Here is a 25,871-nt window from a genome sequence, read left to right as displayed (position 1 = left end):
CACTGAAGACGTATATTGCAATGAAGCCATTCTAATTTATCTCCCTCCCTCCGAGGTCACACAGTGGAGAGCTCTAGAGAAGTTTGCACGATTTATTACTTACTGATTACACGGACTCACACTGCAGTTAGGATGGCAACTTTATGACTACAGGACGCCTGCAACTACAGCAGAAGGAGTAATCTGAGATCTGTGTCACTGTGAAGCATTTCTGCCTCTCTCTGTCTCAGGAGCAGGAAGTGTTCTCACGTGCTGGCTGTAGGCAGGGATTAGTTTGACAGTCTCCGTTTCATATGTAGACTGACCGCAACTTGGTAATTCTCTGCTCTGCCTCACCAACAAAGAGGGCGGGGTTATCAGGCAACAGGGCCTCCCGGGGGATACCCCGGCTCCCCGGCAGGCCAGTCCGACACTGCTTACAGAGTAGTACAAAAACACGATTTTATTTTGCAGAGCGAGATTACAGAAATTAGATAAAGGGGCATAGACAGTGATTTAAAAGGGAGTTCAATTGCTGTGGAACAATACAGTCTTTTCTCCTCTGCAAAAGGACTTGAATTTTACACTAGCTCCGAGACTGTTGCGTTTGGGTCTCATGCTACTCTTTTAATGAGATGTATTGTGCACCTTCAGGTGGCACCTTGGTGGTGAGGCACACTTTGGCCAATCTAAAAGAAAGACAAAAAAAACAAAATTGCCACATGCATTAAAAACTGATCTGATGTCCCCTTACTCTCATTCATGTATATATTAAGCCATGAATAAGGCTGAATAGTATTTCAGAAGAGAAAATGAAGAGAAATGCAATGAAAGGGGTGGTTCTGAATGGGGTTGGACTTTTAGGTGATGCTTATATTTCCCCTCTTCAGACAATTCCATCTACTTGCCAGGCTAGGTGCACTTCTAGTTTGTGGAGGCATCACCCAAGATCAGAGAACAGATCCAGTATGCTTCATAAATGAGGTCCATTGTTGTTTTAGTAGCTTTCACAAGACACTAGAAGTTGAATGTTGGATAAATGTTCAATCAAGACATAAAAAAGTTTGTGTTATTTGCCTTTATTATTAGGAATGGGATCCCAACGTTTCTCTCACCACTAAAGACGTGTTTGAAAAACATCCACTTCCTGATCATACTCTGCGCAAACAGAGCAACAGTTTCAACAAAAGAAATTTTGGTGCACATGAGAAAGATTTATTCAAGCAAACACGATTGCATTGCACATATCAGCACATGCAGGGCCGGATTAACCCGAGGTCTAACTGGGCTACAGCCCAGAGGCCTCGGGCATCCAGGGGGCCGTTGACAGTGCTCAGCGGCATTATCGATCGGTGCGGGATCAATGCTGCTGAGCCTGTCACTGCAGTCCTTCCGAGGCGCTCAGTAATCTCCTTACTGAGGAGATCTCGTGAGTCTCGCTCTCACGAGATCTCATTAGTAAGTAGCTTACAGCGCGCCGCGGAAAGACTACAGTGACAGGACAAGAGAAAGAGGGAAGCGATTGGGGTGGCGGCTCACAGGAGGGGACTCATGGGGAAATGTAGGCCCCCTTAGCCCAGGGGCCTCCGTTCCCTAAATCCAGCCCTGAGCACATGCATGACAATGTCATCACGTCAAGGACATGCCTATGTGTTTGGTGTACATCAACCTGTGTGCGATTTCGACATCATGCTGGACATATTTTGTGAAAGTCAGAGCATGACACTCCACTCCCTCTCTTCTCACTCACAGAAGCAGGGTCTCTTTGCTTTTAAGCAACAGCTGCACTTATCTCCCTGCATTCAATGCAGAACACGCTCTTCTGCTCTCTCCTTTTAAGAAATGTGCAATATGTCTCTGCTCTCTACCAGCACCCAGAGGAGCAGTACACATATGTACTGTGTGCAAGGCTTTAGATGGACTGTCTATAGTATCTTGTGAGAAGAAATACATACTGTTTCTATGTGTTTATAAGTACTGCAATATGTTTATTATAAGAGAAAATGTGATTGAAAAATTGTCCTCACATATACTACATTGTCAACACATTGTTGGTGATTGCATTCTTGTCCATTTACATGATTATATATTACCACAGATAGATACTATGGGTCACTGATCTTCTAATGCCTGTGTGTTACGGCAGTATGCCTTTTTGCTCTATGGTTGGATCTGTGTCCAATTTGTTCACTCACATAAGTCATCAGCGTGAACAATGGATCCCTTGGCAATCCATAAGTGTGGTCGGTCAATGACCACACATACAATCATGGCCAAAAGTTTTGAGAATGACAAATATTATGTTTCACAAAGTCTGCTGCCTTATGATGGCAATTTGCATATACTCCAGAAAGTCATGAAGAGTGATCAGAGGAATTGCAATCAATCAATTTCAAAGTCACTCTTTGCCATGACAATGAACTTTACCCCAAAAACAACATTTCCACTGCATTTTAGCCCTGCCACAAAAGGACCAGCTGACATCAGGTCAGTGATTCTCTCGTTAACACAGGCAATAGTGTTGACGAGGACAAGGCTGGAGATCACTGTATCATGCTGATTGAGTTAGAAGAACAGACTGAAAGCTTTAAAAGGAGGGTGGTGCTTGAAATCATTGTTCTTTCTCTGTTAACCATGGCTATCTACAAGGAAACATGTGCAGTCATCATTGCTTTGCACAAAAAGGGCTTCACAGGCAAGGATATTGCTGTTCGTAAGATTGCACCTAAATCAACCATTTATTGGATCATCAAGAATTTCAAGGAGAGCGGTTCAATAGTTGTGAAGAAGGCTTCAGGGCACCCAAGAACGTCCAGCAAGCGCCAGGACTGTCTCCTAAAGTTGATTCAGCTGCGGGATCGGGGCACCACCAGTGCAGAGCTTGCTCAGGAATGGCAGCAGGCAGCTGTGACTGCATCTGCACACACAGTGAGGCGATGGGCAGGTGTCAAGCAGGCCAGCAAAAAAGCCACTTCTCAGGACAGACTGATATTCTGCAAAAGGTACAAGGATTGGACTGCTGAGGACTGGGGTAAAGTAATTTTCTTTGATGAATCCCCTTTCAGATTGTTTGGGGCATCTGGAAAAACGCATGTCCTGAGAAGGAAAGGTGAGCGCTACCATCAGTCCTGTGTCATGCCAACAGTAAAGCATCCTGAGACCATTCATGTGTGGGGTTGCTTCTCAGCCAAGGGAGTGGGCTCACTCACAATTTTGCCTAAGAACACAGCCATAAATAAAAAATGGTACCAAAACAGCCTCCAAGAGCAACTTCTCCCAACCATCCAAGAACAGTTTGGTGACGAACAATGCCTTTTCCAGCATAATGGAGCACCTTGCCATAAGGCAAAAGTGATAACTAAGTGGCTCGGGGATCAAATCATCGAAATTTTGGGTCCATGGCCAGGAAATTCCCCAGACCTTTATCCCATCGAGAACTTGTGGTCTATCCTCAAGAGACGGGTGGACAAACAAAAACCCACAAATTCTGACAACCTCCAAGCCTTGATTAGGCAAGAATGGGCGGCCATCAGTCAGTATGTGGCTCAGAAGTTGATTGACAGCATGCAAGGGCAAATTGCAGAGGTCTTCAATATGAAGGGTCAACACCTGAAAATGTTAACTCTTTGCATAAACTTAATGTAATTGTCAATAAAAGTCTTTGACACTTATGAAATGCTTGTAATTTTACTCAGTATACCATAGCAACATCTGACAAAAAGGTCTAAAAACACTGAAGCAGCAAACTTTGTGAAAACCAATACTTGTGTTATCTCAAAACTTTTGGCCATGACTGTACACACACACTTTAAAAATAGTTTTTACTAAAATCACCTATGAAAGAAATTACAACAATGTATCAGCAATACTTTCTATAACCTATAAATCACATTTAACTGACAATCAAATTGTGTGAAATTGTTTTATATATAATAAAGCAAAAGATAAGGAAGAGAGGAGAGGTCTTCTAAGGTCAAATTATGTGAAATATTTTGAGAATGTGTGAACCAAAACCAATAAATTCCCAGGGGCAACAAATCATTTTAAACTTATTATATGAAATTTGATTGATCAAAATGAGTCTTCCCATAGTGTATATAAACTGAATCATGATTAAAACTTTCTTCCAACTAATAATAGGTTGTGTTCAATGTAAAGCTATTACTTGCCGAGTAGCCATACAAATTACTAATCTTGTGGAATTTTGGTCTAACGATTGAATCAATCTCCCAAACACACGCACTTATTCATTGTAACATCTGAAGTGAAGCCATGCAACATAGCTTTATAACAATAACATATTGAAAGCCTGATCCCAAATATTTTTAACTATGAAACATAACCAAAAGTGATCTATATTTGCATTACACTCACTCACACATAAATAGGACTAGAGATCATCGGCCAAATGCAGTTATCTGAGAATGACTTAATTCTGGATGGATTAGAAAATGTTCTCAGCCATCTTTAGTGGTCAGTGGAGCCCCAGACACAAAAACATGTGTGCGGCTACTCTAAAACAAAAAACAATGAATCCAGGGCACTGCCTTATAATTCCCACATATTCAAAGAGGCAACTGAAAGAACACTACATATAAACGCTTTAGTCAAATGGACCTAGCTATAGAACTCTCAGAGGTTTTCAGTAAAATGAGAGTGAAATACATTTTGTCTTATAATACACTAATTTCTCATTCATTAGTATATAAGTCATGATGTCATCCCTTTAGAGGGAGATCATGTTTCAGCCATGGTCTAGATATGGTCCATTTTGTGGTATAGTCCTGTCAAATCTGCCAGTCAGCTTTTCCTAGACGTCTTTCCAAGGCGTCAGACAAATGAAGGTACCGAGCAAATCTTTAAGAAAAGATTCCATTTTATATAATAAAACTTTAGCCCTCTGTTTAATAAGTACACTCACAATCAGTTAAGAAAAAAACAAGTTGGGCCTCTCCTGGATCAATCTCCACCTTCCCATCCCTGATACTTCTTCCACAGGACAAACAAGGACCCAAAAAGCCGCTGGATGGTGGCATCAAGCAACAGACATTACACTAGTATCTACTATTAATAATTAAATATAAATATACATTGTGATTGAATCATGCAAATCTCATGTGACCTCAATGTATGACTCTTGAGATCCTTCAGTTCAATGTTTGGAGGAAAAAAAAATAAAAAAATAAGTTGGATGTATGAACTTCATCTCATATAAATCCTGTACACATGTGCCTCTATACACAGTGATGTTTAAAAAATAACGGTAAAGGCCAGAATATTGATGTTGTTTCCGCTGCTTAATAAACGACAGTTTTAACTGCAGCGATGTAGAGATACCAGCACTTCAGGAGTGGTCACTGATCTTTAGTATACTGTGTGGAAATCTGCTGTTCCACAGGTTACCAAGTGGAACTGTGTTCTTACCAAGAAGCGACAATTAGCTCTATTGTCCATCGTTCATCATAAAGAGCAGTGAAGAACCACAGGTTAAACCTGCCAGATTTGTGCATGAGAAACAGCAAGAAACGGATGGTTACTATGAAACCCAGTGAAGCTATCTAGTCACTGAGCCTGGACAGTGCTGATGATAAAAAAAAAAAAAAAAAAAAAATATATAAAAAAAAATAATTCTAAACTCTATATATCTCAAGATCTTGAGACTCCCTTGTAGAGGGGACCCAGGAAATTATACCTACCAAAAAACTACTCTAGTGTCTTTAGGGGAAATATAATAAAATGACCATCAGCCTAGTGCTAGAAAATGTTCTATAGTGTAATGTAAACAAACCACACTTTCTATGAAGATTATCTGATCTAGGAAAACATATATAATTCTGTATTTGGCATTTGAATCAAGGTAATATTGTGTAGTCTTTGAACAAGTGGTTTTATTTAGATAAACAAATCATCCCTTCAAAAGTAAGGCTGGATACACACTACAGGAATTTCACCTAATTAACAAGTCGATTACACGATAAACGGCTGTTAGGTTTCTAAATCACATTAGTGTGTACGCTCCCACAATCATGTTTTATCGCAAAGCACATCATATCATTTGATTTTATAAAGGGACTAATAATCTCTATAGATGATGGAACAACGTTGGGCCAATACTGCTGTGTGTATGCACTCATGACGGGCAGTGTCCATAGATTTCTACAGAGTCACCATCCTTTCAACCGATGGTTATGACAGATGAAGAAAACAGATCTGAAGGTAAATTGTGTAAAACGTGTATTAGTGTGTAAATGAATCGGCTGCTGATTGGGACTTTCAGTCGTTGGTAAAATCATTAATGATAGAGCATTGGGAGAAATTTTCTGTAGTGTGTATCTAGCCTTAGACATTCAGAACGTATGTACAGAAACTACATATAAGTGAAAAGAACATAATTATTAGCAATTAGGACAAAAGCTCATTAGGATAGATCATTATTCATTAGGAGGTTGAAAAGTTACAATAATGGAGTGTAGATAGAATAGCAAATGTTATGTTAAGATCACTTGCTGCTCCAAGAACTGGCTGCAGAGAACGTTTACTGCATATTTGAAAATTTTTCACGCAAGGCTGGATTAAATTAACATGACAAATTATTATCTGTTCGGCACTATTCTGTTTTCAGTGGAAACAAATTTTAACCCTGATTGTACTCTCCAAAACTAAAATGATGACATCTATTTTAAAAATAACGCCAACCCTCAACTTCTAAACAGTATACAAACAGATTTATTTAAAGCAGAACACAAACAAAATTGTGTGAACAAAATGATTTACAATGTATGTATATAAGAATATTTATTTTTGGGAGAACAATGCAAAGGACTAAATTGCTATATACAGTATATATATGTATGTATATAAGAATATTTATTTTTGGGAGAACAATGCAAAAGACTAAATTGCTGAAACTATACAGTTTATATAAATATTACTCAGAAGCAGAACGAGGGATAGCAGAAATAACTGGGGTCTTCAGCATTTCCCATTGATATCCACTTGCTATGTATACACCAGAATGTGCTTCCACCCTAAACATTACTTCTGCCATCTGTCTTTAATTAAACAATGTAATAAAACAGAAGATTGATAACAATAGGTTATGCATTTTCTTTTTTAGAGAAAGCATTTGTAAAATAAACATTTGCAAATCCTACTGTGTTAAAACAGTTACATAAAAAAAAAAAATCGCTATGAAACAACAAATACATTGCTGAATATGCTTAAGTATACTGTCATATGGTAGAATGTCTATTGGTGCACATTCACTTTATTTTAAAAGTAGAGGATGGTAATAAGTCAATCGGTATGTTGGAAAATCTTGCCGCTGGCCACAATCTGCTAGGGTGAGATACTTGGGGGGACAGCACTAATAGGTCCCAATGGAATTAGGATATTTGGCCTTGGCTCAAAGAATCAGAACAATTTCCATCCATGTGGGTGACTAAATTTGACAAATCTTCTGCTTGGGCAGCCTTGTTCTATCTTTATATTATACCTTGATCAAAGTAGGTCAGGCTCTTGTGTTAAAAGAACCTACAAGATCTCCTTGACATTGTGTCAAAGAGACCCTCATCATATCCCTGAGGAGCCTGTGCTGGGATTGCAGACTTCATTGATATGTTGTCTTATCTTCCTAGATATACTTTAATAGTGTTACACACAACATTGTGTGTTGACTCCAAGCTAAAGTTTCTGGGATACTGACCTTCAGGTGATGCGCTGTTGGTGTTGCACTGGTGGTATCGCTGAGAGAAATGAGCCAATATTCGCTCTCTCTCTTGTGTTTCACCCATAAGAGCCAACTCTTTCAAAAACATTCTGTGATAGCAAAAAAAAACATTATTAAGCGATGTAATGTTTCTTATTTTATAAGCGCAATATGCAATAAAAATCTGAACATTTATAAAAGAAAGTACCAGGATAAAAATGTGCCAACAGAGTTCCATATGCAGGTTCAACACCTCCCCTATACATTTGTGAACCTCATCATTAACAAATAAAACTCATGCATCTATAGGATTCCTGATACAGGCTTTATTCAGAAAAGAATTAAAAAAAACCTCCAGAATGAAATACAGGAAAATGCAAAATACTATAATTAAACCAATAAAAAAAACACATGCTTAACAAGGATGAAAAACATAGGCTCTGCACGACAGAAATAATACCATAAGCATTTTATGCCAGAAATTACTTAGTTTTCCATTCTGCAGTGCAGGAAGCTTTATAGTTTCTGTGGTCTATTTATACTGAAAACCTATACCAAAGAGTAGAATTGCAAGAGGTTCCCTAGCCCCATCATATGAATGGACCATACACTAACACCACTTGGCACCTCTTCTGGCTGTATTGTTAAGGTAGCTGAAACATCTTGCAGGACCGGACTTTTAGAGTTGACATCGATATCACTGCACATGGCTGGAAGTAGAGAGGGACCATGTGCTTAATATACTTCTCTTGGCCCTTATTTATTTTGTTTACACAATGGCTCTGTAATGAGCTCCCTGCTCTGTTGATAACCAGCATCTAATGGAGGCTACAGGATACTGTGCACACGGCTCAACATTCTGGTGTGGAATTTAAAATTGCTGGAAGGGAAACTGGCCATAGTAACTGTGAGCAGTCCCTGGGCAGTCACTATATGCCAATGAATTTCATTATTAAATTAGAGAAGACTTTGATTTGACAGTTTGCTTCAAAACGTCAGCACAAGAACTGTTCATCGGGAGCTTCATGGATTGGGTTCCCATGGTCGAGCAGCCACACACAAACCTCAGATCACCACGCACAATGCCAAACATCAACTAGAGCCGTGTAAAGCACACCACCACTGGACTGTGGAGCAGTGGAAAGGTGTTCTCTGGATCAAGCTTCACCATCTGGCAGTCTGATTGATGGGTCTGGCTTTGGCTGATGCCAGTAAAACACTTCCTATCCAAATACATACTGCCAACTGTAAAGATTGGTGGAGGATCAATAATGCCCTTGGGCGGTTTTTCCTGGTTTGGCCTGGGAACCTTCGTTTCAGTGAAAGGAAATGTTAATGTTACAAAATACAATGACATGCTAGAGAATTGTGTGCTTCCAACTTGGTGGTAACAGTTTGCGGAAGGCCCTTTAATGTTTCAGCATAACAATGCCCCTGTTTACCATGTACGGTCCATCAAAATATGTTTTCCTGAGTTGTGGAGGAACTTGACTGGCCTGCACAGAGTCCTTATCTCTGCCGCATTAAATTGCTTTGGCATGACTTACCTTATTTCCCAATATCCGTTACAGACCTCACTAATGCACTTGTGGCTGAATGGATGCCAATTATCAGAACCATGTTCCACAATCTAGAGGAAAGCCTTCACAAGTGTGTGGAGAATGTTATAGCAGCAAAGGAGGCACAAACATATTAAATGTTTTTTTGAATACCATGTACATATGGATGTGATGTTCGAGTGTCCACATACTTTTGGACATGTAGGTCCTGATTCATTAAGTAAAGTAAAAAAAAAAATAGGAGTAACTTTGCACCTTGGCAAAACCATGTTGCACTGGAGGGGGAGATAAATTTAAAATGTGATGGCAGAGTTAGGGTAAGACATATCCTAGATCAACTTTAAGTTTCAGTGTACAAATAAAGCTATGAAGTGTTTGTGTTTTACATGAAAAAACAATCTGTATTTATCTTATGCTCAAAAAAAATAATAATAATAATAATTTGCACCCCTTGTGTTGTAACATAGTTTGTCCAGGAGAAAACGTACTTGTTTTTTTGCCTAACTTTCCGTAATGAATCAGGCCCATAGTGTATTATGAGTGGCATAATCATCATGTGGGCAGCACGGTGGCTAAGTAGTTAGCACTTCTGCTTCACTGCGCTGTGGTCATGAGTTCAATTCCCGTCCATGGCCTTATCTGTGTGGAGTTTGTATGTTCTCCCCGTGTTTGCGTAGGTTTCCTCCAGGTGCTCCGGTTTCCTCCCATACTCCAAAAACATACTAGTAGGTTAATTGGCTGCTATCAAAATTGACCCTATTCTCTGTCTGTCTGTGTGCGTGCGTGTGTATGTTAGGGAATGTAGACTGTAAGCTCCAATGGGGCAGGGACTCATGTGAATGAGTTCTCTGTACAGCCCTGCTGAATCAGTGGCGCTATATAAATAAATGGTGAGGATGATGATGATCATGTGTGTGTATTGGTGCTATAACCATGAATAGCAGTACTGAGGCTGGGAGATCAGAGGAGTAAAGCACAACACTGCTCCTTGTTCGCACCCCTATGCAGTCTTAATCTGACTTCATTTGAATGTTTCCTAGAAAGTGGTCTGTGGTCTACGCAATAGATTAATTTGTTTTCAACATAAAACAGATTTGTCAAATATGTTCCTTGTATCCTAAATCTAAAATTATCACATTGACATATAGACAAACAAAAAAAACAACTAAGTTCCAACACACAATGTCGAAGAATATTAAAGGGGGGAAACATAACTGGGGCTTTTTATTCTCTCTCTGCCATTTCTGGCTAACAGCTTCTACCAGTAAAATATTATAATGTGCTCCTAAGCATGCTCTATGATGTTCTCCAGTATAAACTCAATAGTCAAGAGGTAGGGTAGCCCAAGTATTTATTGCCAGCAAGACCTGCTGCCCCATCTAATTGGGTGTGGAGTTATATTTGGTTGACAACTCTTCCTGTGTAAGCTGGAGTCTCCTGAAGTCTGCTCCCACAGATGTCACTCACTTCACAAGTTAACCATTCAAGGCTGCAGATGAACCTTTGTGCCTCCTTGTAATATGAGACTCAGGGTATGCAATGTGTCCAGACAGGCCAGATACAGGAGGAATACAGGGTAGCTGGGCGACCCTTGCAGACCAGAAAACCCACCTCTGAGTCAGGAATGATGGCCCCTACAGCTGAGATGGGCCAGAACAGTTGCTCTACTGCAGTGTTTCTTAAATCTGTTCCTCAGGACCCCTTACAGTGCATGTTTTCCATATCTGCTTGCTTTAGCATTACTGTCCGGCCCAGATCCACAGGTGCTATAATTTTTTTGCTTGTCACCTGAAAAACATGCAGTGTTAGGGGTCATGAGGACTTGCTTTGGGAAACACTGCTCTAGTGCACCAATGATAATCAGATCCTGAGGCTCGGACAAGTAACCAACTGTGGGCCCTATAAGCAGCTGCATCCCATGCACTGCTGTAGTATTACCTTTGTCTACAGGCCTGTATATTACAGGAACAAGTCCCATGTATGGTTACTATTAATGTGGTAAACACAGTATGTTATTTTAGTACAAGCATAGAATCTTGACTGTAACACCTGCCATCAGAAAGGTTCTGAAAACCAGAAAAGGAAAAAAAAATGAATGTCAGAGATATGAACATTGACTGCTTTGACCTACAACCACCATAAGGAGGGCTGCACACAAAGTAAAGAGAATGAGAAAGTTTTGGGCAGTATGGAAAAGGGATCATTTTAAATGTGTTTTAGTAGATTTAGGCATAGTGCTCCAAACTACAGGAAAACCCCTTACCCAGAAAGTACCTTCATATTCCAGAAATAGATCCCATACCTGTATATAATTTACAGAGCAGGAAAATTGCAAGTGTGTAGTGCTTATGTTATGATATACCAAAGTGACATTTTAATACAAATTTATGCTCCAGTTAAGGAGCTTGCAAAGCCGCATTACTGGAATTGCAGACAGCAATTTGTGGACTTCAGAGATCCTTTACACAAATATTCATGACTATTATTCAAATATTCATAATAATAATCTTCAAATAAATATGATCGGTAAATAAATGAATCTATAGGACAAAACCAGTTTCAAATTGAAGTCATTTATTGCAGGTAAAATTTTAATATATATATGCTGCTCCTCAGTAGATAAGGATTTTGATTTTTCTTCCAAAACTTATTACAAACTGAAGGATTCATTGACTATCTCCTGCCTTAGAACATTGGATTAAAACAAAATAGTCACTAATCAAAGCTGCATGACAATATCATCATCACCATTTATTTATATAGCGCCACTAATTCCGCAGCGCTGTACAGAGAAGTCATTCACATCAGTCGCTGCCCCATTGGAGTTTACAGTCTAAAATCCCTAATATAGACACACACAGACAGACAGAGAGAGACGCACACACAGACAGACACAGACTAGGGTCAATTTTGTTAGCAGCCAATTAACCTACCAGTATGTTTTTTGGAGTGTGGGAGGAAACCGGAGCACCCGGAGGAAACCCACGCAAACACGGGGAGAACATACAAACTCCTCACAGATAAGGCCATGGTCGGGAATTGAACTCATGACCCCAGTGCTGCAAGGCAGATGTGCTAACCACTACGCCACCGTACTGCCCATAATATCCCCAGGTGTCAAAACCCAGAGGTGCAGTTCTGACACAATGTAGTTTTTATTTTCTAAATTATTGCATATTTTGTCACCGAATGCTGTTGGTTTTGTTCTTTATGTGTCATTTACACTTAATGGGATCAATGTCTTGCAGCATATAAATGCACATAAATGTGTTTAAGTTATGCAATGAAAGTGTTTGGCCAGACATAAACATTTTTTTCTGATAACCGTTCTTTTGCACATATGCAATTTAATTTTGCTAATTTCTTTTTACATTGCTCATACATATTTTCTTTATTTAGGATATGATTTAGTTGTGACTCATCCACTAACAACATCCTTTCAGGGCTGGAGGGCTCTGCACTCTCTATGTGGAATATGCAAAAAAGTGCATTTATTGAAAGAATGTTGCTAATTTTTACCTTTGTGTATAAGCCAGCAGAATAGCACACTAGCATTGTCTTGACTTCAACTGTGAGTTCTAGACAATAGGCCTGTACATGCCATATTTTGCATCAAATCGCTCTGCACATTCACAGAACCAGACCATACATCTGTGAACGCAGCAACATCCAATTAATCGTCGAGAGGACCCATAATACAGCCTACAAATTCATGGGCGGAACGAGGAGGGGACTGTTCATATGCACAGAGTCTATGTACAGTAAGGGCGTGCCGGGCTTGAGCACAGCCAGCAACGTCCGATTCAAGCATTGCGCATCTCAGGTATGTGGTTAACTGTTGTATCACTTGCACCAGCTACAGGTCTAAGCAGTGTCGGAGTGGGGCATGAAGGGCCCACCGGGGGACTGCAACGCTATGGGCCCACCAGAGGGGGTGTGGCCAGCCATCAAAGAGACAAGACCAGACACTAGAGGGAGAGTGGTCAGCCCACAAAGGACAGCTAGCACCATAGTGTAGTATATAAAGAATGCAGTGTGCATATAGAGAATGCACAGTCTTGACCTGCCCCTTAGATTGGGCAGAACAGTCACCAAAAATCGTGATTGTCCCACTGGACTCCGAACATTTGACAGACTTTCCTACCTGTTCTTTTAACTTTCACCACCTGTGGCTGCTGGTTTCTTTAGTTGCGGCTTGTCTGGATCCTGGAATATTGGGAACCCTATTTGTAAAAAAAAATGGGTACATTTAGAAAATTCCAACCAGCCCCGGCGTTATAGGACCCACAATTAATACTTAGGCTTTCCTCCAGCCCCAACATTAAAGCAATAGTATTCCCATTTAATAAATAAACCTTTTTCCCTCTCTCCAGACAGCCCCAGCAATAAATTAATCATCATCATCACCATTTATTTATATAGCGCCACTGAATCCGCAGCGCTGTACAGAGAACTCACTCACATCAGTCCCTGCCCCATTGGAGCTTACAGTCTAAATTCCCTAACATACACACACAGACAGGGAGAGACTAGGGACAATTTGTTAGCAGCCAATTAACCTACTAGTATGTTTTTGGAGTGTGGGAGGAAACCGGAGCACCCGGAGGAAACCCACGCAAACACGGGGAGAACATACAAACTCCTCACAGATAAGGCCATGGACGGGAATTGAACCCATGACCCCAGTGCTGTAAGGCAGAAGTGCTAACCACTACGTCACCGTGCTGCCCATTAATAGAATTTACGTATAACAAATATACCTATTTCCTGCTACCGTCACTGCCATTAAATAATTCCTATTCACATTTAATAAATTGAACTCATGCTCCTCAAACTCAGCCCAAATTCAATTAATAGCGCCCAAACCACCCCATCTTAAATTAAAAGTCCCCACTATAAAATTAAATTGCCCCACCATCACCCCACAAACAAAATAGCACCCATTAGTTAGCCACCACCTACCACACATACATTACATTGCCACAAGCCTGTTGTGCCATCACACAAACATTACTGTGCCCCTTCATCACCATGCTGTGCCTCCTTATGATCACACTGCGCTCTTCATGCTGCTTTTGCTCCCCCCTTCTCCTGGCACCCCTTCATCACCCCGTGCAATGCTGCTTTGGCCCCCCTTCACACTCTGCCATGCTGCCTTTGCCCCCCTTCACACTCTCTGCCATGCTGCCTTTGCCCCTTCACTCTCTGCTATGCTGCCTTTGCCCCTTCACTCTCTGCTATGCTGCCTTTATTCCCCCATGCTTCCATTCTTGCACTTACTTTTTCTATCGCCTACTTTCTTTTCTTCTTCTGTTTTCTCTCTTCTTGTTGACTCCTCTCTGCGCCGCTCCTCACTGAACGTCGGGCGTGATGATGTCAGGCCCGACATTCAGTGCAAACGTAGCAGAGAGGAGTCGGGGAGTGCCACGATCACGAGTATTTTTTGTTGTTGTTTTTTCTGTTTTTTTTTAAAGTTACCTGCTCCCCCCACCAACGAAGAGGGGAACTATCAGGGTCGGGGCCTAACGGTGGATAGCCCGGCCCCTCGGTGGCCCAGTCCGACCCTGGATTTAAGTGCCGATTACTAGTGATGACGGTCATGTGTACATGCTAGAACATGTGTTTGCAATCAGGAGCAACTGTGAAAATGCATTTTATGTACAATAGACATTACTAACACCCTAATAAATGTATTTTATTGAACAAAAAAAAAGGATTTTTTGTTATATGTCTTGTCATTAATAACTATATCAACAGGTGAGAATCACTGAGTGTTTTCTTTTTTGTTTGTTTTGGAATTTATTTTCCACATATGTATTGTACGTATCCTGCAGTGTATTGTCTGTCAGAGCAAAGCGCACCTAGACCCACATTCCATAGACATATCATCAGATCCGCTGCTAATGGAGATGAAGAGATGTCTGTGTGCGCACTAGTGACAGGTTTAAAAAAACAAAACAAAAACAAACAAAACATTTTACGTTAGTTCTGCGTGCCTTAATGAATCAGGCCCAATATGTCCAAGTTAGGTAGGAGAAGAACCTAGGCCAATATGAGTGTAGAATAGTGGAAGGGTAAACAAAGCACAGTATCTGTAGTCTTTATACATCGCAGCAAAGGAAATGCTCTGACAATTGAAACTAGTTACCAGATTGGGAAGTAGTTTGCCTTAAGGGGATGTATCACTCCGCTGTCCAGCATTTATTGAATATGATCTGTACCATTAGAGAAGAATATGTTACACAATGAGATGCTATTGTACTTTTACTCTATCTAAGGTTTTATTGCACATTGGAATCTCCCACACTCAGCAACACCCCAATAGCTACTGCCTCATGTTTCCATCAGCTAAATAGATATGGGTGTCAAATATTTGGCATGAGGCTTTAAACCTTCAGTGCAACCTATGGATTGGAGCACTAGGGACAGCCTCTGTTTGTTTTATTTGACAAAGTGTGTAGAGCTAGCACATTGGGGGGAAAATGTAATATTACAGTAGAGGTCTATTACAAACCACAAGACATCTGCTGAATGGTGCAAATGCAGCTTTGGAACCGCTGTGCGATTCAGTTTGTGGAACTAGATTTAGGCCGAGACACATGGATTTTGGCAGCAAGAACACAGAGTTTGTGGAAGAGAAGAGGATTGCATGGGCAGAGGAGAGAAGTTGGGTCTAACAAACTATGGCATAGGGGCACCGATGGTACCGTGCAGAGCAAAAATAAGATTTCCTTTAGTGGAGCGAGAATACTGAAATGAGAGAAGGGTCAGAGAGGTGCGTTCCTTGCTTTTGCTAGCAGTGCACAGATATTTCACCTAGTATTTTGCATTAGCTCAGGACGGCGTGTCTCTCATCCAATATTTTTAATGAGACCTGTTTTGTGTCTGCATATTGTGTCTCTATGTTGCTCTTGGAAGCAATGTAATAAAACGTTACATGTATGCATAATTGCCACATGTAATAAAGTCACATCCCTTCATTCTCATGAGTAATTTAAGCCACAAATGAGTCTAAACCAATAAGTGATTTAGGAGGACTATGGAAAGGTTTATTTTATTAATCTGCACTACCACCCTCGTAAAATAATTTGCTAACCAGTGTCCCTTCTACTAGCCAGAGCCTATGGGCTGCAACATACAGCCATTTTTTTCCTGGGGCTGTGCCGTGTCTGTAACCTGGGGAAAAATATGGCTGCATGTAACAACTCCTGAGGTTGCTCCAGTACCCTTCCTAATTATCCTCCAGTATGTCTGCAGAGTTCTTTAGAAGAACAGTCTGCAGCCATTGCTGTGTTTTCAGGTGAATGTCTGACCCTTTTCTTATCTTTACTGTAGTAAGAAACTTGCTGTGTTTTGAGGAGAGAAAAAATAACAGTATGTTATCTTTAGTGTGATAAAAATAACAGAGAGACAAGTAAAAGAGGGAGAGGGAGTGAATGGGCACAAACTGGGCGTATCAGTGTCTCTCATTGCATTTCTACTGTATGTTGTGTAAACTGTGACCGACATTTCAGTCACAGCCAATAGCAAAACATTGGAGGCAATTAGGACATCTACATTTGAGATTGCCCTCTTGCCATTTCAGTCTTGCTCTCTAGGAGGAAAGATCTGATGAAATAACAGAGTAGCGGTGTGTATACAAGGTACTCAAACATGTTTACTAAATACATAGCTTGCACATTGTTGCAATAAGACTAATATAAATTATATATATATATATATATATATATATAATCCTGCAACTATAATTTGGGGTGGTCTGTCTCCTATTTTAACTTCATAGAATAGGATACAAATGAAAGCATGGAAGTACGTGCTAAGAGATGATCTATCATGTTTATATGGTTGTCTCCCCTTTCCATTAGCTGTAGCTTGGAGCTCACAGTGCAGGAAGATTCAATGGAGACATCCATCAAGTCCTCTTCAAAAGAGCTTAGTAGAGCACTTCATGTGGCTTGGGGATGTGTGTGTGTAGGAAGACGGGTTAATAAGAAAATAGAAACAGGTGATCAACATAAAGTTAAACAGCAATTAGACTAACCTCAGGGCTTGGTCCAGAGACATTCCCGTGAAGACAAAAAATTTCAGATACTCCTCTGCCACCATCTTACTGAACTCATTGCTGAAAATGAAAAAAAGAAAATAATTACTGGTCTTTTGATGGCATGGCACAATACGTATGTACAGGTCTATCAAGGCACATAAGACTTTATGGAAGTACATGATGAGACACCAGGAGAACACGAGGAGATGATGGGCTGTATTAGCAGCATTCCAAACACCAGTTAGTTAAATATAAACATATTCACTACCATCCAAGTTATTATATTTTATATTAATTCCCAGGGATCTCCCAGAAGCCTAGAACAGGGAAATTTAAATTTTAACCCAAAATGAAATAAAGCATAGCGTAGATGGAGGCGTGATGTACTGCTATGTACTGGCAATATGCAATATATTTGTGCCCTTCATATCTTCTTTCTCAAGGCCAAGTATTGGTACATTTCCATCCCTTACTATGACTTATTAGACTGTACCCCAGTGGATGTTGCTTGTGAACGGAGTGTACAGATGTGATGCCTTTCTATACAGTACCCTCTGTATAGTCACAATAGCATTCGTTTTTAATTACTTCAACAAGGAATAGATATCTTTAGATGTTCTTTGAAGACTGACCTGAGAAAGTTATTTCCCCCTCATAATCCGAATTGCCAATGCAGTACTATATTCCTGTACCCACCCAGGGTCATTATTCTTAATATGTCTTTTTATCATCTACTTTCATAATGAATAATATATGCAAGTCGCTACAAGATTAGTGTTATTTTCATGTTTATTTTAATATTCAGAAGTTTGTCTTAGGGTGAGTTTGAAACAAAACACACGTTTGCATGCAACCAGAAAATGTAGACATGAAGAGGTGACGATCTGTTGAGGTACAACACTGGGGCTGATCAGAGATGAAATCCAAAGGATCACCACATGACAGATACTGGGTAACAGGTCTTTGGTATATATAGTCCTTACAATACCCACACGTACTTCTTCCCCAGGTGCCTCGCCACATCAGCTTTCTTGAACCCATCCAGATTGTAAAGTCTCTTTGCTAATCGTTTTGCAGCTTCCTGATCTGCCTTATGCCCGTTGGATAAGGTATCTGTGCTTCCTAGTGCCAGTCGCTCAGTGCTGTCCATCTCCGAATCAAACTCGGATGCCATATTGCCAAGTGGTGGTTCACTACATAGGAAACAGACAGGACAAAAGTACATGTTTAATGATACCATAAAATATAGCATGAGTGGTTGCCCAACTTAAAATAAAAAAAATTGTATTAAGTTATGTAACAGCAGAAATTACAACATTTGGAACTACAGTTACTACCGGAATTTATTTAGAAATGGGACTCCATGCTATTGCGGACATACATTCACTGTGTGCTGTAGTATATCATCATGTACCCTGTTGTATGCTAAATCATTATGTATTACACGAGGAACACATTTTCCATTGAACAGTTAAAAATTAGAAGTGCTTGTTCCAATCATAATGTAATAGAGGTAAAATACCAAAATGTTCCAACAGTTACTAATTGGTATTCAATATTTTTAGTGACTTATTTTGTATAATATTATATTGTGAATGTCTAGCTTTGTTGTTTATGCAGAGTAATGTTAACTAGATTACAAGTCAGTTCACAATATGTCTTTATGCGATTACTATCATGAGTCCCATTAAATCGCCCAAAGAGAAAAAAAACCTTCCTGTGTTCCTTATTGCAATGGGCATTTCCTGCTCCAAATTGTCCAACGTCTTCTGAATGATTAATCAATCACCCATTCAAGTTTTTGGAGGATATCAGTCGCCTGAAGTTCATGCCCGGTGATTAAATAGAGGCATTATGAGATTAAAGGAGATCACGGCTGTGTAGCAATGCACACAGGGAAATATTAAGTTATAAAATGAGTAATCTCTGTTATGAGATTAATCTTTTGAGATAGCCCAACTAAAAGTCGCCTGTGTAGCCTAGCCAAATTTTCTTTTCTTGTTTCTTTTTTCTTTTTTAGCTTTCAGGCTTGTAGGGCTGTCTGTAAATAGCATAAGAAAGAAAGCAGCACAAAGCTATTTATCTATCTCTATGAATACAAGGAGCATCCAAGAGCGGGAGAATAGGCAGTGGTGTAATTAAAGTAAAATAAGGTTAGTAGACACAAAACACAAAATAATTTTCAGAGAATAACAATGAACAAAAAAAAGTCTAAATAACCTCTTGTTGGCAAGGAATGTATACAAGACCATTGCAAGGATTCAGAGAGACTGCAAACCTGGGAGTAACGGTGAAATTATCACACAATTCCTACATGTAAAACAGACTTTGAGGCATATTTACTAAACTGTAGGTTTGGAAAAGTGAAGATGTTGCCTATAGCAACCAATCAGATTCTAGTTATTTATTTAGTACATTCTACAAAACGGCAGCTAGAATCTGATTGGTTGCAACATCTCCACTTTTCCAAACCCACAGTTTAGTAAATATGCCCCTTAGTCTTTTACTTTCAGGATATTGGATATCGGGTGTAAAAAACAATAGGGCTATTGCAGATCAGCTAAGAACATGCCATGATTTATCCTTGTGCTGATAATGAAGAGAAATTACAGTCACTAAATCAGACCCATTTTGTGTAGGTTCGCAGTGAAGTGGTTAATAAGATTTGTGCAACTGTTTATTTTTTCCAAAACTTGTACATGGTTTATTGTTGGTCTCTCCATGGAGAAGCTGCTCAAGAAATGTTTGACATTTTCCAGTTAATTGCGTCTGCTAGGCCTTCCAGTTTCCATAGCAGCCGCATCCTGCATACAGGATTCCCTGTTTTCTTGAATTAGTGTAGATCTATATAAATAAAACGGTTTTAGCACAAAAAAAAGCCCTTCAAACTTTGTCGTTACCAAATTAAAATTCTAAAGATGATTATATTCCCCCTTTTTTCACAGAATGAATGATATTTCATTGTTGTACAAAAGAGAATGGATGCATTAGAGTAGAAAAAAAACCTCCTGTAACAAAGGAAAATAAATTAAATCAATAAGGAAAGTTTAGAATTTAATAATAATAATTTTCCCCACATCCCCTAACATTCTTAACTTCCCACCATAATTTTGCATAGCGAAAATGTATACCTTTGTAACTGGACCATATAATTTCATAAGACGTTGTATTCCTGCAGTTGTGCATCAGAGTCAGTTGTGGGTATATTTCTCCGGATGCAATACAAGTTAATATGGTTAGAATCATCAAAAGTATACACTTAATAAGTTGTCCACTTCCCAAATCAGGAACGTTGTCTAATAAACCATTATATTAGCAAGAAATAATACACTCTTGTTCTTTTACCAAGAGGTTTGCTGCAACTATATATCAGAATTAAACTCTGTGGTTCAGGTCAAAGTCTGCTATAACAATGTGTGCGAGCTTAACATTTTAATTGCTGGATAATAATGCAACAGATTAGCCGAGGATGATCAGATAATTTTAAGGTGAGCTGGAGGATGTCCATAGATATAAATTATCCCTAATGACCCTCACTCCAATGGTAGCAACAAAGAGCTAATAATGCATAAGATTCCCTTTATTCTGGGTGTGTGTGTGACATTGAGTGTGAGAGCGACTGATCCTTTGCAGCAACACAGATCATATCACATTTCTAATCAATGTTAGCTGACATGATCCAAATGAATGATTGGCCCTGGGGTTCTCAATGAGTCCAAAGATCACAGAGAAGCCCTAAAATGTTCTGTCCAGACCTGTTGTCAGTTGTAGAACTGAACAATCTTGTATGCAGTAAAGCAACTCGGCAACAACTTGAGCTGTGTATAACCTTTACAAGCAATGAAGGGGAGGAAAAAGAAAAACAACATTTCCTAGAACAAACGGCTAACGTGGTACATAGATAGCTTTCTGTGTATTATTGTGTCAGTGCACTGATTTAAGGTGACAAATCAATTACACGTTGTAACGCCTCATTCTATGTACAGGGTGCAGTTGTTGGTATCTAATTATTCTGTATAAAGAGTTATAAAAGTAGATTATTTAGAACACAACTTTAATTTACTGTTTGACAAAGAACTGTACGTACGATACGATTAGGGATTATTTTTAAGGTTGTTTTTAAAAAACAACATATTATTTTCCTTTCAATCTGATATTTTAAAATACAAAGGAAATAAAACAAGGGCAAAGAAGAACCATTAAAAGGGATCTAGGTGAAGACAGACCTTTAGAAGTGCTGCACGTGACAGACACAAGGTGTGTTGTCTTAGCCATCTGAGATATTGGAGTCATTTAAAAGTGACATAATCCCCCTAATTCACCTCCTGACAATCTTCCAAGTGCACAGGCGGCAAACATCAGATTTCACAAGCCAGTGGTCACTGTCATCTGAAGCTATTTATAAAGTCCTGCGTAAGTGCCTGTGTTTGTAGGGAGCCTGTGCATCTAACTGAGTGGGTGTATGTGCGAGAGAATGCACACACTCATCCCAGCTGCACCAGGATCGGGTGGTGTGTGTAACACTATGACATGAGGGACTGAGGTGCTCTGACATATGCTGAGTAATGTTTCCAGCTGCTGCTATTTACAAATTAATCCCACAGCTGCCACTAGGAACATTCCCTCTGCTGTATGATGTGCCCAATTCATATGTACACTGTCGTCCTTCCTGACGCTGCACAGCAGTTATATTTAATTAACTCTACTGAAACAAGCAAATGCAACCATTTGTAACTGAATATCTTCTGGATAATGGAAGGAATAACAATTGTGCATAGTTCTGACACCATCTATAACATCTACATCCCTAAAATCATTGATGCTAACTATCCATGTCTGTTCATATTCAAGAAATGTTAACAATTTCTCATTCTCAGATTAAGAACACTTTACTCCTGCATGATGCCAGTGGAGTTGATTCTTTGCTCATGGCAAACAAGGTGTCTTCATGACGCTCCTAAGAATAGGGAGATATGAAGCTGGAATCCTTTGTATCTTACTCGAGTAGTCTCAGATAACTCTCTATTACTACCAGGCAGAACCTCTGCAATGTGTGTATTCATCAGTACAGACCTATCTGCACACAGGGATATAATGTCAACTGAGTGAAACTAGAATATTTACTTAATGCTACAGTGGCGCACGCATGGGGGGGGGTTTCTGGGTCTCCAGAAACCCTTTCCTCCTCTAAAAAAAGTGTCCTATATAGCGGCACTGTACTATACAGCAGCCGCGACGCTGTCAAAGAAGCGTCCGCGGCGGTGCTGTATTGTATGCGCGGCAGCTCTCTCGCTTTTTTTTTTTTACCCGGTGGAGGGTGCTATGTAATAAATATTTTTTCTATGTCTATTATATATATGTGTATATTTATAACGGGTATATTACATACAATTTATAAAGTGTTGGGCACTGTTAGATGAAAAATAAAACATTGCTATCTTGTACAGTGTATGTATCCATTCTTTGAATGTATACACAGGCACAGCTATGGAGCTATGTAAGGCCAGGTATAGAAAGAAGAGGTGGGCCTGACTTTCTATTTCATGCTATCAAATGGATAGAGCAATTATTATTATTGTCATTATTTGTAAGGCACAACAGGTAGACAAAATAAATGCAGATGTGAAAACAAAAAGTTAGGGAGGACCCTGCTAACAAGAGAGCTTACAATCTAGTGGGAGAAGAGGAGAGGAGTGTGACTCAGAGTAGGGACAGTTATGAATACTGTAGGTGAGAGAAGGGTAAATCTAATAAAGAGGTGGGTACTCAAAGAGCATTAAAGGGTTGAAGGCTGGGGAGAGTCTGATTGAGTATGGTATAGAATTCCATAAGTGGAGAGCGTCACAGAAGAAGTCTTGTAGGTGAAGTGAGAGGTGGTTATCAGAAACAAGACGAGGCACAGCTCAGAGATAGATCTAAGAGGGTTTGAGGCAGACAATTTTGAGATAAAACTTGAGCTGTATGAAGGGTTGACGTTGATGAAGACTTCGTAGGTGAGAATAAGAAATTTGAATTAGACTCTGGAGTATACCAGTCATAACTCCACATTTAGGACAGATTGAAGCAACGATAGATGGGTGAGGGGGAAAGCCAGATTGGAAGAGCTTGAAGTAGCCAAGGCAGGATATGATAAGAGAACTGATAAGCAGTTCGGTCGAATATGGGTTAGAAAAAGACATATACTAGATATATATCAGAGGTGAAGGCGACAGGAAGTTGGGAGAAAAACTGCATGTGAAAAGTACAGCTGAGGGCACAGTTAAGTGTGACACAAAGGCAGCAAACTTGGGAAACTGGAGTAGTTGTGGTGGTGAAGGAGGAGGCATGGTCAGTGTGATTTGAGTGGAAGTGGTGACTCTGGGAGGAGGAAAGATGATAAGCCATGTCTTGGACAGGTTGAGATTTAGGTAGTGTTGGGACATCCATGTAGATATAACAGAGACAGTTGGTCACACTAGATAATAGAAAACATCTGGCTCCTCATTCACCCCCCACCCTCTGTTTTCTCCAGCCACCTCCACTTATTGGTTATTTCTAACCCCTGCAGTAATTTACTCACCCCTCTGCTTCTTCTTGCTGGCTCTTCCCAGCTCCTCTCCATTGACAGCATTGCGACATCATTAGTTACATCAGCAACGCTGCAGGGAGCAGGTCCCCGCTCTGTTTTGTCGCTGCTCTCTCTGGGAGCCAGGTGCCTCTATCTGAAGAAGATGCACACCTGGGGGGCTGGCACTAGAGCAAATGGCGGCATGACACACTGCATTAAAGGGGACCACCTGCTGCATCCCTTAATTTAGCACAGAGGGTAACCATCCCCCCCATCTCAGGAGCAGCAGCTGCCTAGAAAGGACGTCCATCACGACTCTTAGTTTAATGTGGAGGCCCCCTTCTCTAATAAATCTTTTTAGGCCCAGGGTTGGACAGGCCCCATACTGTTGAACCCCCTGATGGTGGCCCTGTCTGGAGTAGATATAGGAAGATGATTGTGACACCAGTATCAATATTTAGCTGCTTCTGATTGGCCGTTTGCCAATTGCCCCCTTCAGCTTATAGTATGTCATTTATTGGCATTGTTGTTATACTAGGTCAAGTTAAGCCCATCTATTCAAATTTATTATTTCCAATTTCCATTTGGACAACAGCAAGAAATTAGATCCTCATTGGATTTAGAAAACAGTAAACAACAGATGTGGAGGTGTTTGTATTTAATTAGATATTACATTGAGAATGCAATTTTCTCATATATTACCAAAACTGTAAAGACCCTATTCTCAACAGAATTTGTATGTGTACATTTGGGGCCCAAATATGCCAAACTCTAGATGAGGGTCTATGTGTTTAAGTAACTAGTATATCCTAAAGACAAAAACATTTTTTAAAATGATTTACCAACGGGTTTGCTCATCTGAAAGCAGTGACTTGGTTTAATTTTTGTCTTTTAGTTTTTAATTAAAAATTATTATTTAGTATGTACAATAATATGTGTATGAAGGCTGTAGGTTATATGGAGTAAGCTTCTTTACCATTGCAACATAGATTATGTCAGATTGAAGCTGGACACAAAGGCCTTCAGCTCAACTAATCCATACTGAATTTTAAAAATAAACCTAGAGTAGAACTATGTCAAACAAGATTTCATTGAGTAGTCAAATGTTATCACTGAAGACCTGTAACAGTGTTTCTGCTTTTTATATGCAAATGACCTGTAATATGATACAGTGTCATGTCAGATGTTAAATGTTTTGCGGCTATAAAAAAATATTATGCATTAGTGGATGGTTTGGAAAAGCAGCTGTTAATGTAATGATAAACATTTACTGCAATGATGAGTAGCAGGTGGCTCTCCTAGACTTCATGCTATATTGTCAGATTTGTTCTTAGATAGCTTGTAACACTTGTTTAACATGCTTGCTGATATATTACAGATAGGGGTCCCTTACTCTGATAAATGTATTGTTTTAACTTATTACTGAGATTAAGGATATTCTGCAGCAGTTTTGTAGGTTAGAATGCCACACCTTGCAGTCCCTGAAGTGTATCAGGCTGCTCATCACAGGTTTACAGCCTTTCATCCAGCACAAGATAATTTTTCGTTGCATTCATGGCTCCCTCTAGTGGCAAGTTGTAGAAGTATGCCAAAGTGAAGACAATTACTGCAGTACTATCTAGGTTACTGTAAACTCATCCCAGATTAAAAAAAAAAAAAAATAAATAAATTATATAATTTCAATTTTTTTAAAAAAACCAACAACTGATTAATTCCACATATAGCCACATATTTTTAAAAATGTGGCACTAGAAAAGGTGTTTTGCCCCTAAAAATGTCCCTATTAATATTGACTAACTGACCAATAAAATTCCTCTTTTATGCATGTCTTATGCAATTCTTACTAGAGATGCTCAGGCTCAGTTTCCCTGAGAACCAAACAGACCCGAACTTAGCAGATCCGAGTACCGAGCCGCGCTGGCTCAGTAATTTTGCACGCCCTCGGAATTGAAAACGAGGCAAAACGTCATCATTATGTCATCTGATCTTGCAAGCTTTGGATTCTATAAGTGCCGCCCTCCACGGCGATCCAGC

At 39.8% G+C, this 25,871-nt stretch overlaps 1 protein-coding gene across 3 annotated transcripts in view; it reads right to left on the bottom strand.

Moving 5' to 3' along the window:
- Positions 1–25,871, bottom strand: part of PSD (pleckstrin and Sec7 domain containing) — a 228,879-nt gene that overhangs the window by 107,303 nt on the left and 95,705 nt on the right. For 2 of the 3 annotated variants that reach the window (XM_075216624.1, XM_075216623.1), the window contains 3 exons: positions 18,283–18,483; positions 17,288–17,368; positions 7,685–7,797 (listed from right to left, as the gene is read on the bottom strand). In XM_075216624.1, the coding sequence (XP_075072725.1) occupies positions 7,685–7,797; positions 17,288–17,368; positions 18,283–18,483 (395 nt within the window). The remainder of the gene's footprint in view (positions 1–7,684; positions 7,798–17,287; positions 17,369–18,282; positions 18,484–25,871) is intronic. The other variant, XM_075216625.1, reaches the window with a different exon arrangement.

Source organism: Mixophyes fleayi, chromosome 6, assembly GCF_038048845.1.
Source record: "Mixophyes fleayi isolate aMixFle1 chromosome 6, aMixFle1.hap1, whole genome shotgun sequence".
In the NCBI taxonomy this organism is placed as follows: Eukaryota; Metazoa; Chordata; class Amphibia; order Anura; family Limnodynastidae; genus Mixophyes; species Mixophyes fleayi.
Note: the sequence above shows the minus strand (reverse complement) of the source record. Positions and strands in the feature narration are given on the sequence as shown.